The sequence below is a fragment of the Metopolophium dirhodum genome, chromosome 7 (assembly GCF_019925205.1).
Source record: "Metopolophium dirhodum isolate CAU chromosome 7, ASM1992520v1, whole genome shotgun sequence".
NCBI lineage: Eukaryota > Metazoa > Arthropoda > Insecta > Hemiptera > Aphididae > Metopolophium > Metopolophium dirhodum.
Genome location: NC_083566.1, coordinates 3,597,670 through 3,620,180, shown reverse-complemented (window position 1 = coordinate 3,620,180; position 22,511 = coordinate 3,597,670). Strand labels below are relative to the sequence as shown.

The following is a 22,511-nucleotide window of genomic DNA, read 5'->3' as shown; positions in this document are numbered from 1 at the left end:
TTATTAATATTCTACAATATAGTATAATTATAGTTTACACATCCATTGGTACAATATATACGTCAATAATACGCATGATAAGTCCTACACTTATTGTCTAGCTCCAACATCGAAAGTTCGAACTTCGAAAGTGGTAGGCCCTAGACGACGAAGATAGACGTTAGTGACAATTCGTCAACGAACTCAGACTGCGATAGTGCGGTCAGCTATATATTATTACAACACTGTGCGCAACATTCAGAATTTTCAAATATTACCTATAAGTTATAGTTAATAATTAAATTATAGGTACAATACTACATCACTACATCATAAATTAATTACTCTTACGACTCGTACATTGTCGATTGAAGTTCGCTCAAATGGTAAGTCTTATCTTCACATCAATTATATTGTACCTAATAAGTAATAATCTTCAACTTTTAAGCACTTCACATGTTATAATTTATGATGCAAATGGATTTTAAACTTGCTACCTGCCTACTTACTTTGAGAAAATGTTTAAATCGTAATTAATCATGTTATTCGACTGTAATTTATGATAACAATCGTACTATTGTAAAACAAAAGTATGAATTAATGAAAATAATTGATAATCAACATCACAAATTAAGTATATCTTAGTTCAAAGAAATAGAATGTATAAATAGTTTTCATATTAATAATTTACCTGATATTTATTAAACTTGTACGCCGTCAACATTATTAATTTACATTCATCTTCAAATAATTGCTTCTATTAAACATACAATAAATAATAAATATAGTTTCACTTAACAAACATTTTTAAACTATGGTACATCTAATGACGTTAAAATGATTTTGTCAAGGGGATATGGATGATTTATTAACAGGCACTATTTGATTACTTATTACTAAAACTATGATTTATTGTTATCAGCTCTTAAACATAGAAAAAATGGTCATGGTTGGTGCCGATCCGCCCCCTCATTTCCACATTTGACCGCCACTGTGTACATCATGTTCCTAGCTTATGAATTAATTATTGTACCTTTCATATTTGGACTTTTAATATTTTTCAATTACACTAATGAAACTTATTATTTCCAATATACAAATAGATGTTCATCGTTGGAGTGTAGTTGTATTAGTTACTCTTAATCATATTTCTAGGTATTTTAAGTGGGGAAAAATGTTGACACAAGTTTAATTGTATGCTTTTGCCTTTTACTTATTTTGTTTTTAAATTCATACAGAATCCATAATTTTATTTATTTATGAATTGGTGTACAACATTGATGATACTTGGTGATAAGCTCTGCCTCTTCCCACACCCCCCTCCCCCTAAAAAAATGCTATATAATATCTTTGTTGTATGCATGAATCATAAAAAGAACATATTAACTTATAACTAATGACAAGTAATTAAGTATTTTTTTTTCAGTTGTGTGTGCGAGTAAGAAGTATATTGGCTTTCCAGTCTAGAACAGTTTGTTGTGTAGCTATAAAATCTCATGGCTTAATATATCCAAACAATACAAACTTCACTGTTGCTAAACGCCATGCTGTCACAGACTTCATTGGTATTAATACTAAAAGTAAAATTTCTGAATTTATCGACAGATTTCAAATAATGAATCCATTAAATAAGTTTGTAAGTAAACATATCATAATTGTATACAATCAAAATGTGTCATGTTAGTATGTTAATAATGACTTATAATAATTGTTTTAATATTTGTATTTTAAAGAAATACGAAGCAAATAGTTGGATTTTATATGAAAAATTGGTTGATCAAATTCCCTTTGATCAAATCATGATAAGTAATAAAATGAGTATTAAATTAAATAATCTATTTACTTTCTAAAAACTATCATTCAATTCATTTTCAGAACTTGACTTACCAGATACATTTAATTCTTGGTTTATTATAACAGAACTACATTTATGGATGATATTTGTTCGTTTTATGAATGAAGGTACCCAAGGAACAATGATTAGAAATTTTATCATGGAAGCATTATGGAATGATGTTGAGTTTCGTTCAAAAAAATTAGCTACTGTAAGTTTTTTTGGAGACAAGTTTCTCTTTTATAGCTAAAAAAATGTACACATATTTATGACTCGTATTATATTACATTTTAAATATACAGATCTATAAATTAGCTTATATTATTGTTTGAGAAAAAAAAGATTTATCATAATTTTCAAGTAACATTATTACTAGATAACAGAAAGGAACTTTTAACATAATAAAAAAAAATTTACTAATAAATAATAATAATTTTAATATTATTAGGTAAGTGCAGATGTTCGGCATCGTCAAATAAAGGAATTAAGTGATCAATTACGAGGAGCATTAGTAGGTTATGATGAAGGATGGCTTAGTAATGATATGGTCTTAGCCAACATGGTATGGCGTAGAATATTCAATAAAGAATGTAATGACCCAGAAAAAATTGAATTAGTAGTGAAGTATATTAGAAAACAGGTAAAATAAAAAATATATTAACTCTGGTAACTTTGGATTGGTCAACATTTTATTGTATATATTATTTTCAACAGATGTCCATTCTTCAATTGCAAACATTTGATAGTTTATTTACAAAAAAAGATGTCAAATGGATAAAATTTGTATAGAAATATTGTAAAAAGAAAAACAGTGTATATTATATATAATATTTTACCTAACAAAATCATAAATTATATATTTTTAACTAACAACAATTAATTACGTTTTGTGTAAAACTCACAGAATTCTTTAAGAGTGTTATCAGCAATTCTATCAAAACTGTCAGACATATTTATATTGTCTTGGACTACTATTTCTTGATTGGACTCTCCACGAACACTATTTTCTGTTAAATGTAGACTAGCAGACAAATTGGTTGACAACACATGTTCACTATCTCCCAACAAGGTTCTTAAGTCACTAGAATCTAAACATGATAATGTAGCTTCCATAAGATTAGACTCATTATTGCCATCTGTTGGGCACGGTAAAGGTGTTGTAGTTATGGTAGTTGGTAGAGCATAAGTAGAGCATTTTTGAGATGTTGGATTATGACTATTAACTGTAGGACACACTTTTGTAATAGTGCACCCACTAGTTTGAATTCCTGCACAATTCCATTAAAGCTATTAAAATGTATTCAAGAAAAAAATATGTGGTGAGTGATAAAAATATGTTTCAACTTTTAATTCTAAATCAAAATAATTGTTTAAACTCAATAAACAAACATGAAATTATTTAGGACAATTTAAAATATTATAATTGGCGATTTAACTACTATTGATTATATTAATAATGTAAATGTAAATAATATACATTAAATTAATATACAAATATTTAAAAAAAAACTATTGGACACGAGCTTTTGAAATGGATAACACTGATTTAACATAAAAAAAAATAGTATTAGTATTAACTGTTATTATTGATAAACCTAAAAAAAAATCAATTATCATACTGTTTTAAAGCTTTTTTCTGTTTTATCCTCAATCATAACCATATAAAGTTTTGTATACTTAGCAGTACTGTATTGACATACAATATTATATGTTGAAATGCTAGTTTAATATTAGCTAGTACATATTATGTAGTGTTTTTTTTTCATTTTCATAATATTCCTACATCAGATAGAATGATAATGAGTTTACCTGTAGGTAGTTGAATATTGGTATTCAGTAATGTAGTCGGCCCATACAATAAGGTAGAATTTTCATTTGGGAATTGATATTCACGTGGTGAAGGTGTTTTAGAGCAATACGAAGGCGAATTTTGAAGAACGCTCGAATTAGGATATAAACCACTAAAGGGATTAGGACTAGTTTCTATACAATAAAAATAAGAGTATTAATTTTTGAGTACAAACATTCTAATATATAATTCGAACCTGGTTCTTCTTTGATTGGTACAGAAATTGACAATTGGTCAACCATTCCATCAATAAAATTAGATGACTGATCTATAAGCCCTAAAATGATAGAATTGGTAATAAAAACAGTATTTTGTATATAAAAATGACAAAGCAATAGCATGCAAATGTTACTGTTAGAAACACTTAACAAAAAAAGCAATTACTATTGGTAAATTACAAACAGAAATAACATTCTATACATGAAAAATCACATCATTTTAAGAAAATAAATTGTGTATAAAGATGATCATGATCTAAAATTACTTAAGAAATTCCATTTAGAAACCAATGTTAAACTAATACAGGATGGTATACCAGGTGTATCCAATTATTTAAACAAAATATATATTATAATAAGATATAAATTACTCTTTTACTTTCAAATCTTTCTATTAATGAACTACATACAAATATTAATTAACTGTGCATAGGTATCCTCAATTTTTTTTTTAGGAGCATCAATATTTTTACCTATGTATTATATGAAGAATAATATTGAAATTTAAGGAGGAGAAAGGCGCCTACAATATTATGAAATTATACAATATTAATTATTTTTACATTTATCTAGTTTCAATTAAATTATGGAAAAAGAAACATTTTTGAAAATAAAATATGATTGAGGCATTTGTGTGCTGAATAAAAACATATTATATAGCAATAGTTGTGTTTTTTTTTTTAATGAAATAGGAAACATAATCAAATACACATTATATCCCATCCAGTATTTGAACTCTACTTTAGAAAACCACATATAACCAAAAAATACTCTACCCTACTTTTTACTTACTTATTATTTTCTCAATTTTATTTGTTTGTTTCTTCTCCTTGTATTTTCACATACTAAATATCAAATAAACTACAAATTTATACATATATATAATATATGTATATATACTTGAACATGTAAAGAAAATGAAAGAAACACAATATTAGGCTTGTACAGATATACACATTGTCACGTGTTCGTTAAATTTATAAATACTAATATCATGCTAATTAAATTAAACTGACATTAACTCATTGACACCGGCACCGAATAGTAACATTTTTTTTAAAAATCACCTTACATCGCCCAGGGTTGTTTATAAAAGCTTATATGTCATTTATATTATTTTTACTCACTAATAGGGTTACTCTGTAATTGAATCAAAAGTTCACTTTCGCTAGATAATTTCTGTCTTTTCCTTTTCAACATGACCGGATCTATAACGCGCAATAAACAAATCAATAAACATTGCATAAACTTAAAATAATAAAATATATTTTTGAACATTAACTTGGCTCACAATATTTAACTGCAATATAAAAATGTATACCCATAAACAATATTAGAAAAAGAACATGAAAACTATGATCAAAACAAATACACAATTATTTATATAATGAAAAAAAGGAAAATAAGTTGTTAATATGTTAATTTATTAACTATGGACTAGACCTTAATTTACTCTACTCCTATAATTAAATTATACTCAATAATCTAAGTAATATTGAATTGTTAGTACAAGCAAAATATTTCAATATTCACTGCCAGTCAATAATTAAATTAAATTATCTTAGAACCCTGATACGTTTATTATTTTTAATTTCAACAATTTGTTTAATAAATGTTGAGCAAAATTATGATAGTTATCTTTTTCTTTCGAATGCATTATTTCACAGTTGTAACCGTGCCCCCTTCCACAGTGCTATAATACATAGATGAATCGTCAAACTCCGACATGGCTGCATGAGGTGCTACGGAAGTATATAAGGCATAGTTTTCTGCTTCTGTCAAAGGAGTGTCATTAATAGGTTCATTGATACTACTATTAGATGAACACATTGATTTACTTCTTTTCCGCATATTTAATAACTTATGCAAAAGTTTGATTTTTGATGGTTTTTCTTGTACCGTGGGAAGATATTTTGTTGGTCTAGGATTTTTTTTAACTCTTTTTGGAGGCAACGGTGGCGCAGTATTATTGTCAAACTTTGGTTTAGAACTGCTAGGAGGTCTAGGTGGTAAAATTGACACATCCTCGTAACTCTGACATCTTTCAGGTATTGAACATGGATTTTTAAATGCCATTTGAAGACTAGAGTAAGTTCCACGCAAATCTTCACCTATAATCTCTGAAGAAGAGCTAACTGTATCTTCTTTATTCTCTTTATTAATGTCATAACATGTTTCCTCGTTGACCTCCATAGGTTCATCTTTTATTTCTACCTTTATATCTTCATTATCTTTATTCTTATCAAAAACACTAAGTGGTACTTTTTCTTCTGGTTGACCATCTGCCCAGTAGTCATTGAGACTTTTTTCCGGTAGCCTATCATATTTCTGAGGGGACATACCTGAATAATCCGGAGTGAACGTAAATGGGAGAGCGTCACTACACATGCCATCCGAAGGTCTTTTTAACTGAATCCATACATTAACTGGATTGTCAATCTAAATTAAAAATGAAAAGAAATAATTATTTATTCGGTGTAACTAAATTATTAAACCACAACTGTTTTAAATTATACATTCAAAATTACAAAAAATAAATAATTTAAATTTACCTCTGTTGTCTTATATTTTGGAGTCTTAAACCAAATAGCCACTTGTTTATGTACATCTGAAGCTTTAAAAACACCATAGTCTTCCCAAATGCACTTACCATCGTTTTCCTCAAAAAATCTTACTTGGATATCATCTAAATAATTAGCATGCACTTCAGTACACATTAAAAAATTATAAAATGTATTTTTATTTTACCTTTTGTTACTTTTTCACATAATAATATGATTTCTTTATCACCTACAACCGAAGCTGCTGCATCACTTAATCTACATATCGATAAATCCGACATCGCTTCTAAAAATAATAAATTCAAGAATATAAAAGTTACTTAAAATAATCACTGTCGGATGCTAATAACTTTATTAAGTTTAAACAAACTAACTTTTATCATAAATTGGATCTGATACAATTGGTTCAAGAATACTATATTTTCCTTTTTGTGTACCGCCAAGAAAAGCTTGAAAACACAACCTTACTGCATTTAAGTCTATTGAAGTTGGGTTCTCTTTATGTGAAAATCCAGCTGTAAAATATTTTAAAATACATATACATAATGTTCTATTATAATGTTGTTAACATATTAGAGTAATATTTGGATATATTTAATAATTTACTTACTTCTAAATGGATCTACTCTTATTTCTTCTCGTACTTTGAGTGCCTCGTCAATATCTTTTCTTTTTACACATTGTATTCCCAAATTCTGAAAACTTGCCGCCATTGATTCATTATTAATTTCTATAGTACAAATTCCTTTTTTGCAATTATCACGTCCCACAAGGTTATGAGGGTGAGGTCTATATGGTCTATCTTTTGTAACACATGATACTACAACAACAGCCCTGCCTTTATAACCTACTATCTGAAAACAAAATCACAACAAATTATTGTAAAAAGAAAAAATAATTTATAAGTAACATTACTTGAATTGTAGGGTAGGTTTTATTTTCAGTGCTACTATTAACTCCAGGTATACTCCCGGCTGATCTACCTTCACACTCATATCTAAACCTCAATGCTTTTGAAGCAGGCTGTTCGACGATTTTGATAAATGGTGAAGTTGTAGGTCTTCGCCCATTATTTGATGATGGACCGTCCATTTGTTGCACAGTTTTAGTTCTTACGTGCTCTTCAATGACATCAACTAAATAATTTTAATGTAGAGTTAAGTTATGATAATATTTTTAGGAATAAATAAACTATTTTAAGATCTAGTTAAATAAATTTGAAATACATACTGTGTCTAGAATATCTAATACATTTTTTTTTAAATATTGCTTATTGCAAATAATGGTACAATAAGAATATTTTGAAATTATGGAAATCTTAACGCTGGTGTCAGCGCACCATTTCTTTTCTCTCCGACTAAACACGACATAGTAAATTTACTTTTAGTAGAACCAAACCTGTATTGTTACTTTTTATATTAGAGTAAATTTACCTATAGTCAAACTTTAAGAATACCTGTGTCATGTTTTCATGCAATTTATAAGCATTTTAAATTGTAATAATTTACACATTTATAACTTATACAAAAATTAAAATATCATAAAATAGCTAATGTAGCGACACAGGTAATGTCCTTAACTTATAGTTTAATAGATTAATTCACTCTAGGTAGTACTAAAAATAACAAAATATAGTTTGTTCTGCTGAACATAAGTTTGGTATGCTGCGCGTGGGCAGATAAATAAAACAAACAGTGCGCTGACATTCTCTTAAATAACAGTTCCAATAGTTTATATCTGCAAAATTCCAATTGATCTGTGAATAGTTTTATAAATAATGACTATAAAGAGGATGTCAGCGCACAATTTGTTTTCTTTCACTGACCTATGCGCAACATAGACAAAACGCTTATACGCAGAATCGTTTTTTTAAATCAATATTTTTAAATAATCTTAGAGTAAAATCACCTATTAAAAAAAAGATATAGAATAATATTTTTGAAGTAATGACATCAATTTTTCTAAATATTGTTTCAAAACAATTTAAACATCATTTTTTTGTTAATTTTGAAAGTCTAATACAAAGTCAAAAAACAATAAAATATAAAATCGATATGTTATTCCCTCTAAAATATTATTATCTTTTTTGATTTTACTCTAAGATAACTTAAAAACATAGAAAAAATGATTCTGCGTAAATGCATTTTGTCTATGTTGCGTGTGGGCCAAAGAGAGAAAACAAATAGTGCTGACATCCTCTTAATGAGATACATTATTTACACTAACGGTAATGAACAATGTATCTAAATTGTATTTATAAACATTATATTAAATAGGTACTATGATAAATATGAATATTTAGTTTTTACAAATGCAATAATTTAATTTGATATCAAGTTTGTACAATTATAAAAATCCTAGGTAATCAAATCAAAATTAGTGTGCAAAATATTTCTAAGTACCTTATACCTACAGATGTTTAATACATTTTCTACCTTTTAATATTATACCAAATAAGAAATAAGAAAATTAACAGAAAAATATTAGTTCAGACTAAACTTAAATGTTTAAATAATTATTTGTTTAATGCCAATAATTAAAATGTAAGAAACTAGTTGAAACTACCTACACACAAAAAAAAAAATATTTATTTATAAAAATACCTAAGATAGATAAGATAGGAATCTTATATCAAATATTATGCTGTCACTGGCATTATTTAACACCTTATAAAATGCATTTCAAATTATTTTGTATGTCTATATAATATTATATGTGCCTATTGAATATCTATATTTCCATAGGTTTAAACAGTTAAAAACAAAATATATTGATGCAATCACACGATAATGCAGCAGACAATACATGGGTAATTAAACATTAAAACATGCACAAGCAATAATATTTAACAGAAAACAAGTGAATAAAAATATTTAGGATAAATAGAATATCAACATAAAGTAAATACAAGAACAATTAAATACCTAACTATAAGTTAATTTCGTGATGATTTATTAATCATAGTATTTTCCAAAGCCCAGAAACACTAAAACCCAAATATTGTTATTAATTATAAACAGTATAGGTAGGTACGACCACAAAATTATATTATCTATCTACCTACCTAAATAATACATTTGTTAAACCTTTTATATAATGAATAATTAATTTTTACTTACTGACATCACTAAGATGGAGATCGGGGATATTAGATTGTTTATCATTCAAATCCATAATCAATCGGTTCACAATTTATTAACAATTACAATAACAAACAAGCGCACACATCTGAAATCAACTTAAGTGAGTTACAAAATCATGCCAACAAATATGTGTAGTAAAAGCAAGTGGAACAACAATAACAAGAATTGAGAGACTATCTAGTCTTTGTCAGACGAACACAATAATAATAGTAATAACTCAATAATCGTATGCCAATATAATCATCAGATGAGAGACATGCACACGTTAACTCAATACTGAAATGAAGAAATACAAGGCAGAAACACACGGGAAGGTGGCCACGATTTGCGGCCACGGCATAGCAGCAGCGAAAATAAATAATTTATTATTCGTTCGTCGAGTGTGCACAGTGTAAATTACAAACGTAAATACGTAATTCAGTAATCGGTATTTTGAAAATTCGATTTACCAGTGTTATGCGGCTAAGGGGCATTATTTGTTGCCCAACTCGGAGTAGACGATGCGGTTTTCTATACTCTTGTCGTAGTCTATATACTCTCTGTCTCTCTGCCCAGGTGGTATCGAAGACGACGACGACGACGCCGTGACTCGTAGGACTTTTAATAACAGCGGAACAAGTGCACAACTAGAGAGGTAAAGTGTAAAAATAAAACTTCAGATGTGTGAACGAGATACGAGACGAGAAAAAAAAATGAAAACGAGAAAAAAAACAAAACAAATAGATAATGGAGGGAGAAGGTTGCAAGGGCGATGAGCGAGCACCAAGACGAGCGCGCAACGCTGGCCGCTAGAGCCGACGACGCGCAGGGTGCCAAGACCTGTAGCGGAAATAGTCGGCAGCACACGATAGTGCCACAGTCATAGACAAATATTTCACAGTGTTTCCACTTTCCGGATAGAGTCCGCGGTAGTCGCCGACCGCCGTACCATAAATAATATTATGTTATTACTCATTAGTCATTGTAATATTAAGAGTATGTGCGCATGTGTTCTCGGTCTTACACACGTACGACATAGATAAAACGCGTTTACGCAGTCTGAGTAGAAGTCGCTCAATTTTGGTTTTAAAGTAAAAATACCTATTTTAAAATTGAATTGTGACAATATTTCTGAGGGTAAGTCGTTGCGTTTTTTCCATTATATCCAATATAACGTTCATTATAACGTTTAGAAATAGAAAAAAATTTCAACATTTTTAAAAAACCTTAACATATAAAAAAAGAAACGTAACTCTTATGCATTTATTGAAATTGGAAATGTATACTTGTATGTATAATATTTAAAACTGGATATTTTCCAATAATTTATTTAGGGATGGCAATGATTGCATGTGTCGTAGCGTTTTTATTATTAGGATAACATAAATAAAATGTAAGTTATAAGTTTAAGAACATTAGGATTTTTTTCATTTAATTATTAAAAATTACTAGTAAATGCTATAGAAAAAATAAAAACACTACGACACAGATAAAGTTTTTCCCTATGCGTTGTGGAATTTTTGTAATTTTACTATAAATACCAAGGGAGTGGTTCTATCCCGCGTAAAACAGTTTTTTGGTATGTTGTACATTTTATTTAGACGGAGACAACGCATATGGGTAACACGTCCTCTTAACATAGGTGAATATTGGGGGGGGGGGGGGCTTAAGCTTCCCAGAAGGCAATCAAGCCCCTTGAATGTTTTTCACACCTGGCTTTACCAAGTCGAACTGGTCGAAGACATTTTCAATATAATTATTACTTAATTGCTTATGAACAACAATATGACATACGGCGGTATTAAAATTCTACGACGACGACTCGACGTGGCAATGCGAAGTCGTGAACGATGTAAAGAATGATAATTTAATTGATAAATGATTAAAGATATTATATTATTAATTATAATTTAGTATTACTTATTTGCTAATTATAATATAATTCTATTCTGTGATATCACAACAAAAACACTTGGTCAAACTCCGTGTAAAAAACGACTAAGTAAAAAAAAAAAACGGATCTTTAAGCACTATAAAGATGTCATATCATAAATTAATGCTAAGTAAATTGAATTAAAATACATTAATTTTGTTTCAATAGAAAATGTAGAAATGTCCATTATAATATTTTGAATTATATCATGAACTTCTAAAGCCTTTTCTTTATTTTATTCACGTTATTTTGTGTGTTGTGTCACATTATAAAGTATATAATTTAGAAGTTCATTATAATTGATAAAGGACATTTCTTCGCAAAATAATTTTTCGACAAGTAAATAAATTATTGAAACAAAATAAATGTACTTTAGTTCAATTTACTTAGCATTAATTTATAATATCACATCTTTGTAAGGTGCGTCGTCCTGGCACCCGTAAATCGTCAAAACCCTCCCTAACATATCTCATTTTTTTGTACCCGATTTGTACCCATTTGAACCCTCCATAAAAAAATTTGTACCCCTCTCCCTTTTACGCAAAATCAAATATCCCGTCCGGGTGCTGTAACGACGTCGTCCTGGCACCCGGAACCACCAGAAGTCAACCGATCGATTTCGGACCTATCTCATTTTTTTGTACCCGATTTGTACCCATTTGAACCCTCCATAAAAAATTTGTACCCCTCTCCCTTTTACGCAAAATCAAATCCCCTGTCAGTGTGCTGTAAAACGGTCATACTGGCACAATAAAGACTATTGGATGCGCAGTGCTTGGTTTTTTTAAAAATCGTTGTTTTTAGGTTTACCTAAATGTTCCTCCTTACACATGAATGGTAGTAGCTAGGTAATTACATTATATTACCATTGTATACACTATACGAGTATATAAGTATGTATATTGTTATTTGACAAAATCACTTTGTTGTATTTTACTGAATGAAATGTTTAATTCTTAAGTTTAAAACAATATCACGTTTTGCTACAGCATTAATGGCTTAAAAAATAAATTAAAATTTTTTAGTGATACCTATAAGTTATTTGGATCTATATAACTATTCTTAAAAACTCTACTTAGTATTTTCTATTCTTAACGAATATTAATTAAAAATGTATATAATATATATTATTTTCATCATGGCAAAACGAGTGAATAACATAGTGTTTTTTTAAATCGCTGTAAAAACATAACTGATTATATTTACTGATATATATTAACTGATATATTTTAAAAATATATTTTATATAGCAGTTTTGGAGGGCGATAAGAAGGACTGATAACTGAAAAGGTGACACAAAAAAATTTTTACGATGTGTTAAAAAAAACCGAATTTATGGTAAGTGAGTAGCAGGGCCGGATCTTAGCTTTTTAACACCCGGGGAAAATTAAAAAAATATGGCCATCTCAGGGAGATTACCAGAATTAGTATTTTTTTTTACGAAAAAGTATTGTATTGTAAGGACCAACATTTATAAAATCTTTTGCAATATACTGGACCAATAATTTATTTACCTCAAATAATTTAAATTATTTTAACTTAAAAAATAAAACATTTTAAATTTTAAACTATTCAAATAATAGTTTTAGATGTACTTCTTAATGATGTATTTAAAACTAAAATCTGTGGTCAATATTTCTAAGTTTCAGGTTTAGAATAAATAATATATTGATAATAATAACATGTATGAATTATTTATTTACAAATCTAAATTAGGTTAGAACAAGTGTAAAAGAACAATATTTAATTTACAATATACTAAAACTACCTAACAATATTATACAATTTTAATTTTTAATATTTGTTACAATCAAAACTTAATATCATGTACGGGGTACTAGGTACGGAAAAAATACAATGGATCAAATGTGATAATGTACTGAAAATTGTAATATAATGATTATAAAATGATAAAGAAATTTACTTTATCATAGATTTTAACTTATGGATTAAATGTATATACTAAAATATCTACATTTTACATTCTACATTTTATAAATTTCCAAAATAATAAGAACCCGGTTGTTTATTTGATATCTTGAACTATAAAAATAAATTATATAAAAAAAACAGTTTGTAATAAAAAAACCTAACCAAATAGAATATAAATTTCTTTTTAAATTATTTTAATATGATATGTAAAACATAATTTTCAATTTGACTTGGGCTACTTATCAATAGGATAGTTTTTAGATTCTGAGTGAAACGATGAATTTATTGATTTTACAATGATGTGTTGTTTTTTTATTTTTTTTTTTGTGTCTGTTATGTCATCAACATTTTAGGTTAGTAAAAGTGCTTGGATTTTCTTGGATTTACCAGACTTTATTATGTCACTAATCAGAGAGTACATTAATCTATGATGGACTGAGGCGCGTACACTCCCGCTGACAGTTACGGACGGGTATTTCCTATATCCACGGCACTGCGTACCTATATTTTCATATTTATTTTGTCCTTTTTAATTATTAAATCAATGTTATTAGTTTTTACTTTTATTATTTTGTACCTAGTTTTAACTTTTGTTTTAATGTCCATCTTTAATTTTCAATTTACAAATTTAAGACTTTAAAAATACGCCCACGAAAATTATACGCCCGGGGATAAATCCCTAACTTCCCCCCCCCCCCCCCCCCCATAGATCCGGCCCTTGTGAGTAGTATACATTTGTATGTTCACAGTACGTTTTTTTTCACATGTCCCTCTTGAACACAATGATTTTACCGTAACAAAAGTCATGGAGAGATTTCAAACTCGTTGTCTACCTATTTGCCCCTCACACAAAAATATTTACTGTACAGCATTTTATAGGGAGATTTCACATTTTTTGTCTATGAATTCTCCTCTTATTTTCCGTCTATTAACCTTTACGTTAATTTGTTTTAGAATAACACCAAAAGCCAAAATCGATTTTGTCAAAAACCGTTATGCGTAAAATTCCCGTTTTCCCTTAAATTGTATTATGTTTTTCCGGGCGCTTTTGAAAACTATTGTGATTTTTAAATTTTGACATCCCAAAAGTACCAACTAGATTCACATCCCCATCGAATAAGATACTGAAAATGAAAATAAAAAGCATTATTTTGACTACTAATCGTTTACATAGAAAAAAATTTAAAAAAAAAATAAAAAACACATCATTGTAAAACCAATAGAGTCTAAAATCCGCTCAGAATCTAAAATGAAATAATATTGGACTAGTATTAAACTGTTTTAAAGCGGGTTAGTGACCTATTGATACAAAAATAGGTAAGTGAGCAAATAAGTTCAGAATTAAAAAAGATCTAAGGTGAGTAAAAGTAACATACAATTATACAAAAGTACAAAACCGAGGAATTCTCTGCTGTATTCCTGTATAGTAGGTACCAAGTACCAGATCATTTGAATGTGAGTCCATTGATAAATCATAGTCTATATTATAGGTTATATACACTGAAAAAAAATTATGAACTAAGTCTTTCCATCAGTTATGTTTTTACAGCGATTTAAAAAAACACTATGTTATTCACTCGTTTTGCCATGATGAAAAACACAACTTTATGTAGCAAAACGTGATATTGTTTTAAACTTAAGAATTAAACATTTCATTCAGTAAAATACAACAAAGTGATTTTGTCAAATAACAATATACATACTTATATACTCGTATAGTGTATACAATGGTAATATAATGTAATTACCTAGCTACTACCATTCATGTGTAAGGAGGAACATTTAGGTAAACCTAAAAACAACGATTTTTAAAAAAACCAAGCACTGCGCATCCAATAGTCTTTATTGTGCCAGTATGACCGTTTTACAGCACACTGACAGGGGATTTGATTTTGCGTAAAAGGGAGAGGGGTACAAATTTTTTATGGAGGGTTCAAATGGGTACAAATCGGGTACAAAAAAATGAGATAGGTCCGAAATCGATCGGTTGACTTCTGGTGGTTCCGGGTGCCAGGACGACGTCGTTACAGCACCCGGACGGGATATTTGATTTTGCGTAAAAGGGAGAGGGGTACAAATTTTTTTATGGAGGGTTCAAATGGGTACAAATCGGGTACAAAAAAATGAGATATGTTAGGGAGGGTTTTGACGATTTACGGGTGCCAGGACGACGCACCTTACAAAGATGTGATATTATAAATTAATGCTAAGTAAATTGAACTAAAGTACATTTATTTTGTTTCAATAATTTATTTACTTGTCGAAAAATTATTTTGCGAAGAAATGTCCTTTATCAATTATAATGAACTTCTAAATTATATACTTTATAATGTGACACAACACACAAAATAACGTGAATAAAATAAAGAAAAGGCTTTAGAAGTTCATGATATAATTCAAAATATTATAATGGACATTTCTACATTTTCTATTGAAACAAAATTAATGTATTTTAATTCAATTTACTTAGCATTAATTTATGATATGACATCTTTATAGTGCTTAAAGATCCGTTTTTTTTTTTACTTAGTCGTTTTTTACACGGAGTTTGACCAAGTGTTTTTGTTGTGATATCACAGAATAGAATTATATTATAATTAGCAAATAAGTAATACTAAATTATAATTAATAATATAATATCTTTAATCATTTATCAATTAAATTATCATTCTTTACATCGTTCACGACTTCGCATTGCCACGTCGAGTCGTCGTCGTAGAATTTTAATACCGCCGTATGTCATATTGTTGTTCATAAGCAATTAAGTAATAATTATATTGAAAATGTCTTCGACCAGTTCGACTTGGTAAAGCCAGGTGTGAAAAACATTCAAGGGGCTTGATTGCCTTCTGGGAAAAGCTTAAGCCCCCCCCCCCCAATATGCACCTATGTTAAGAGGACGTGTTACCCATATGCGTTGTCTCCGTCTAAATAAAATGTACAACATACCAAAAAACTGTTTTACGCGGGATAGAACCACTCCCTTGGTATTTATAGTAAAATTACAAAAATTCCACAACGCATAGGGAAAAACTTTATCTGTGTCGTAGTGTTTTTATTTTTTTTATAGCATTTACTAGTAATTTTTAATAATTAAATGAAAAAAATCCTAATGTTCTTAAACTTATAACTTACATTTTATTTATGTTATCCTAATAATAAAAACGCTACGACACATGAAATCATTGCCATCCCTAAATAAATTATTGGAAAATATCCATTTTTAAATATTATACATACAAGTATACATTTCCAATTTCAATAAATGCATAAGAGTTGCGTTTCTTTTTTTATATGTTAAGGTATTTTAAAAATGTTGAAATTTTTTTCTATTTCTAAACGTTATAATGAACGTTATATTGGATATAATGGAAAAAACGCAACGACTTACCCTCAGAAATATTGTCACAATTCAATTTTATAATAGGTATTTTTACTTTAAAACCAAAATTGAGCGACTTCTACTCGACTGCGTAAACGCGTTTTATCTATGTCGTACGTGTGTAAGACGGAGAACACATGCGCACATACTCTTAATATTACAATGACTAATGAGTAATAACTAATAACATAATATTATTTACGGTTGACTTCTGGTGGTTCCGGGTGCCAGGACGACGTTGTTACAGCACCCGGACGGGATATTTGATTTTGCGTAAAAGGGAGAGGGGTACAAATTTTTTTATGGAGGGTTCAAATGGGTACAAATCGGGTACAAAAAAATGAGATAGGTCCCAAATCGATCGGTTGACTTCTGGTGGTTCCGGGTGCCAGGACGACGTCGTTATAGCACCCGGACGGGATATTTGATTTTGCGTAAAAGGCAGAGGGGTACAAATTTTTTTATGGAGGGTTCAAATGGGTACAAATCGGGTACAAAAAAATGAGATAGGTCCGAAATCGATCGGTTGACTTCTGGTGGTTCCGGGTGCCAGGACGACGTCGTTACAGCACCCGGACGGGATATTTGATTTTGCGTAAAAGGGAGATGGGTACAAATTTTTTTATGGAGGGTTCAAATGGGTACAAATCGGGACAATCGGGTACAAAAAAATGAGATATGTTAGGGAGGGTTTTGACGATTTACGGGTGCCAGGACGACGCACCTATCTTTCTAGTACTTAAAGATCTGTTTTTTTTTTACTTAGCTGTTTTTTACACGGAGTTCGACGTAGTGTTTTTGTTGTGATATCTCCAATTTTTTAGAAAATTGTCGAGGCAACAGTTTTTTGGGGAATTTATTTTATCACTAAGTTTATTTTAGATTCTGAGTGCAATGTAATGATGTGTTTTTTTTAATTTTTTTAATTTTTTTTTAAATTTTTTTAATTTTAGATTCTGAGCGAAGCGATGAATGTATTGATTTTACAATGATGTGTTTTTTTTTTTTTTTGTGTTTGTCATCACCTTTTAGGACAGTAAAAGTGCTTGGATTTTCTTCAACAGTAACTTTTCTGATAAGAAAGTGAATCTAGATGGTATTTTGGGGGTCAAAAGTAAAAATTTCCCAGTAGTTTTCAAAAGCGACGTGAAAAACAAAAGAAAAATTAAGGAAAAACGGGAATTTTTATGCAAAATCTGTTTTCGAGAAATTCGATTTTGGTTTTTGGTGTAACTCTAAAACAAATGACCGTAGGGACATGAAATTTTGACTATTAGCATTTTCTATACGCCATAAAATTTTGAAAATATTTTGACTCTTTTTGAGCGGATTACGGACATTGTCAGTTTTCAATTTTTTTAGTTTTTTTTTCTATAAATATCAATAAAATTTTATTTGTTGGGTAAATATTTAATATAAGGCTCCTAGGCTATTGTTCCAAAGGCAGATGAAAAAAATTAAAAATCCTTAGTCACAGTTTTTATTTAAAAGCCTTTAAAGTTCAAATTTTGACAAAATACGGAAAAATCACGAAAATTAGAATATTATTTTGAGTTGAGAATTTATAAAAAATTTCCATTTTAAATCTAAGATTTGAAAATGTAATATAAGATTACTCATAAGTTTGTCTACCTTTATCAAAAAAAAAATGTCTACAAGAAACTTAAATTAAATTTTTATGAGCGTCTGAAATTTATATTTTTACAACATTTGATATTCACTCGATTTCTCATGTAACAATTTTCTTATGTTATTGTAATAAAAAAACGAATGACTGTAGATACTTGAAAATTTCACTGAATGTTTATATTAGCATTTTCTATACACCATAAAATTTTGAAAATATTTTGACTCTATTTGAGCTGTTTACGGACATTGTCAGTTTTCAATTTTTTTAGTTTTTTTTTCTATAAATATCAATACAATTTTATTTGTTGGGTAAAAAAGGGTGAAAATTTAATATAAGGCTCCTGATATATCGTTCTAATAGCAGTTGAAAAATATTAAAAATACATAGGCACAATTTTTTTTTTATAAGCATTTAAAGTTCAAATTTTTAATTTAATAATTATTTTGTAGTTAAAAATGTATAAAATGTTCAACTTTTGTAGCTAAGGATTGAAAATTTAAAACAAGGTTCCACGTAAATAGGTTATATATAAATGACTTTATTCACAATAATATCATCAAATATAATTCGTAATATCATAGGCTGACTGACCGTTTTCGCTCAGAATCGTTTTTCTTATACAATGATATTATATCATTAAATTCCAATTTAACACCATCCATTACAGTGACCCACTTGTAACTTAACTATACTACTTACTGTATAGCAGAGTGACATCCACTTACCCACCTTTTTTTTTTATTCAGTACCTAAGTAGGTACTTTTCCTTATTTTTATTCTTTGTTTACCTCAATAGCGATTTATAATTAAAAAATACCAATATATTATTGTACGCGAGGTAAAAACACAGTTATTTTTTATTTTTATTTTATTAATTCAAATATGCAAGGCCCAGTAACGGTTTTAAATCAAAATATTATAACTAAATAATTTAACAGATAGAAAGAAAAAGTGAACAGAGTGAGATTAATAGAAATTAAATATACAAAATAGCGAATAATTAATTAAGATTAATAATAACAGTAATTAACATAAATATGGTTTATAATATTGATAAATAATTCACATGTAATAATTATTTATATAATTACAAAAAGACTCGATAGAGTTAAAATTAAATAAATCGACCTGCGTATCATTAGCTAATCTCATAATTCTATTAATAGGAGTATTTATTAAGTAATTAGTTCTATGTAATTGGCACTAATTACATATAAAAAGTATTAGTAGATCTTGTTTGACATTGAGGGACATAGAAATTAAGATAATTTAGTAATTCACTAGAATTAATGATACCATTTACCACTTTATGTAGGAGCTTTAAATCTATTATATGTCTCCTGGTTGCAAGGCTATTCATGTTTAATAGTAAAGGGATTAGTATAGTATATTGTGTGGCAAGGGCGGGAAATGGCCTTCCCGCGCGAGCCACACATACTATTTTTTTCACGCCCCTGCGTTCATGGAAAAGGTTATGCAGGGATCTATGCAACAATTATAGACTATTCTACAAAAACAATTTCATGGAAGACATTTTATTTTAATTCAAAATTACAATTTTCACTTTGTATATTTTATTATTGTAACTGATAATATTATTATACAAATTGCATGAAATAAACTTACTAACGCATCGTTCGACGCACTTATCTAGGAACAGTGCAAATTAAATATGTTTAAATGTTTATGCGTCATGCAAGGAGGTTATACTATACATTTAAGATGTAACCAAAAGTTTATGTTTTGTAAGGACCGTGGTAGGTATAGATTTTAGTTTCTGGTTGTGCAGGGGATACGCGCCCGGCGGCCGGCACTTTTGGGCATTTTCTCTTTTCCGCCCGGTACTTTGGGGATTTCCACTTTACCGCCCGCTTGACGGAAAAGGACGCTTTCGAACGCTTCAACCGTGGTCGAAAACCAAACTTTCGGTGCAGGCGTGACAAAAAAATCTTTACATGTCCTACTAATAAATCCTAGTATAGACCTGATGACAATTTTTTTAGAAATAGTTAGATAATGTTTATAACTTATAACTAAAAACAGTATTCAGTAATATAAGTAATAACATACTATTACTATTATACTAATACACTAATACAAGTAGTAATTACAATTTAACAAATTACTTTAGATAAAATATAAAAAAGGCGACACCTCTACTATGATTGCGGTCACCGACGTCGTCGTTAGCAGCAGCTATACCGGAAGTGAGAAGCTCTATAAGACCGCTGCAGTGGTCGCCGATGACGTTGGGAATGACGGCACGGCAAAAACGACCACTATGGTTTCGCGTCGACTGCAAGACCGGATCGATTCATATTTAATGTATAGGAAAGTTTTTTCGTATGGAATATTATTTCTGCAGAATGATATATAATATGGTAATATAATAATAATATAATAATATAATAATATTTATTAATTCTCCAACAAAAACTATATACAAGTTAAATTGCTATTAGACAAATTTTTTGTTGGATCACCTCCAAAGCCAAAGGCTGTGCTGAAGGTGAGAGTTCATGCAATTACAATATTAAATAAACATATCAAGAACATAACATAAGAGAAAATAAATAAAGTAGATAATTAACAGTATAAGAAAGTAATAGTGAAATTACAATATAAATATAAAATAATATAAACTATAAGCAATTCAAATCAAACTAAGGTATTTAATCGTAAAGACATAAGTTTTCTTTTTAATTGTATAAAATTATTAAATTCATGAATGCAAATTTTATATTTAATACAAAAATTAATAAACACAAAATATGGTCCTGACTGACAAAAAGTAGTTCTTAATATAGGCAGGGATAAATTAATATCTTTAACAAATCGTGTGTTATATTTATGTGTAGGAGTACTAATTGTGTTAGTAAATTTAAAAACAACCGCAAAAACATGTATTATATGGAGAGACTTTATATTTAAGATTTTACATTCATTATATAATAAAGTTGTTGGAAAGAGTCTTGGCTTATTGAAGATATATTTTACAAGACAATTTAAAGTTGTATTTCATTTTTTAATATGAGTTTGATAAGCGTTACCCCAAAATGCTATACCATAAGACACTATTGATTGCTCTAGAGATTTATAAACTATTGTTTTTACGTTAACAGTTAAAAGATTTTTCAAACATTTAAATACGTAAAAGAATTTTCGAACTGACTTTATTAAATTATCTATATGGACATTCCATTTTAAGAGTTCATCAAAATGTATACCTAGATATTTTACAGAGGATGTTTTATTTATTATAGGACAGACGCAGTTATTTACTCCTCTTTTACAAAGAACAGTGTGTAAAATTAATTTATCAACGTTTAAGTTATTATTATTATTTTTTATTCTAAAATGTACGAAGTTGGATTTGGTAAAATTAAGTTGTAATGAATTATTATCCAGCCAATTCTTAATTAAATTAATACCTATATAGGCTTCATGTTTTAAATTATTCAGACAAGAGTTGCTAACAAGGAAAACCGTATCATCAGCAAAACACAAAACCTTACCTCCTAAATTTAGGTTAAGCAAACCATTAATATATATTATAAAAAGTAATGGCCCAAGAACAGTTCCTTGAGGTACAGAATAATTAACCAATAAGTCATCACTATAAACGTCATTAATTTTAACCTTTTGGTATCTATTACTAATAAATGATTCTAATAGTTTTAATGGAACTCCTCTTATACCACAGTATTCAAGTTTTTTTAACAATAAATTATGATCTACAGAATCAAAAGCTTTTTTCAAGTCTAAAAAAATACCAACAACATGCTTTTTTTGAATCAAGATTGTCATATATAAATTTAGTAGCACAAAATAATGCATCATTAGTAGATAGATTATTCTTGAAACCAAATTGATTATCATTAAAAAATGTATGTCATTTAGGAAGTTAACAAGTCAGGTTTTAATATATTTTTCTAGAAGCTTAGCGATAGTCAAAGTAAGAGTGAGTGGTCTATAATTATTACAACTTCTTATATCTTCTGTTTTATAAAGCGGAATAACTATTGATTTTTTAAAGCTAGAAGGAAAATCACCTGTGGAAAAGCATTTATT

At 28.7% G+C, this 22,511-nt stretch overlaps 2 protein-coding genes across 5 annotated transcripts; one reads left to right on the top strand and one right to left on the bottom strand.

Annotated features, from left to right (window-relative positions):
- The first annotated feature begins 20 nt into the window (after positions 1 to 20).
- Positions 21 to 2,689, top strand: LOC132949006 (ubiquinol-cytochrome-c reductase complex assembly factor 1). 2 transcript variants are annotated; one of them, XM_061019746.1, is made up of 7 exons: positions 21 to 226; positions 289 to 365; positions 1,406 to 1,615; positions 1,713 to 1,785; positions 1,855 to 2,024; positions 2,262 to 2,453; positions 2,528 to 2,689. In XM_061019746.1, exons 2-7 carry the CDS (start codon positions 363 to 365, stop codon positions 2,600 to 2,602), a joined length of 723 nt encoding a protein of 240 aa, XP_060875729.1. In that variant the 5' UTR covers positions 21 to 226; positions 289 to 362; the 3' UTR covers positions 2,603 to 2,689. The 2 variants fall into 2 exon arrangements, with proteins under 2 accessions (XP_060875729.1, XP_060875728.1); XM_061019745.1 differs by having other exon boundaries at positions 22 to 365.
- LOC132949005 (embryonic polarity protein dorsal-like) lies at positions 2,485 to 10,416 on the bottom strand. 3 transcript variants are annotated; one of them, XM_061019742.1, is made up of 12 exons: positions 10,034 to 10,416; positions 9,561 to 9,669; positions 7,357 to 7,577; positions 7,052 to 7,295; positions 6,816 to 6,956; positions 6,629 to 6,727; positions 6,433 to 6,566; positions 6,223 to 6,319; positions 5,008 to 5,088; positions 3,859 to 3,939; positions 3,623 to 3,796; positions 2,485 to 3,081 (listed from the first exon to the last, which is right to left on the bottom strand). In XM_061019742.1, exons 2-12 carry the CDS (start codon positions 9,613 to 9,615, stop codon positions 2,690 to 2,692), a joined length of 1,719 nt encoding a protein of 572 aa, XP_060875725.1. In that variant the 5' UTR covers positions 9,616 to 9,669; positions 10,034 to 10,416; the 3' UTR covers positions 2,485 to 2,689. The 3 variants fall into 3 exon arrangements, with proteins under 3 accessions (XP_060875725.1, XP_060875726.1, XP_060875727.1); XM_061019743.1 differs by lacking the exon at positions 9,561 to 9,669 and having other exon boundaries at positions 10,034 to 10,413; XM_061019744.1 differs by lacking the exons at positions 9,561 to 9,669; positions 10,034 to 10,416 and adding an exon at positions 7,672 to 8,178.
- Positions 10,417 to 22,511: the final 12,095 nt, after the last annotated feature.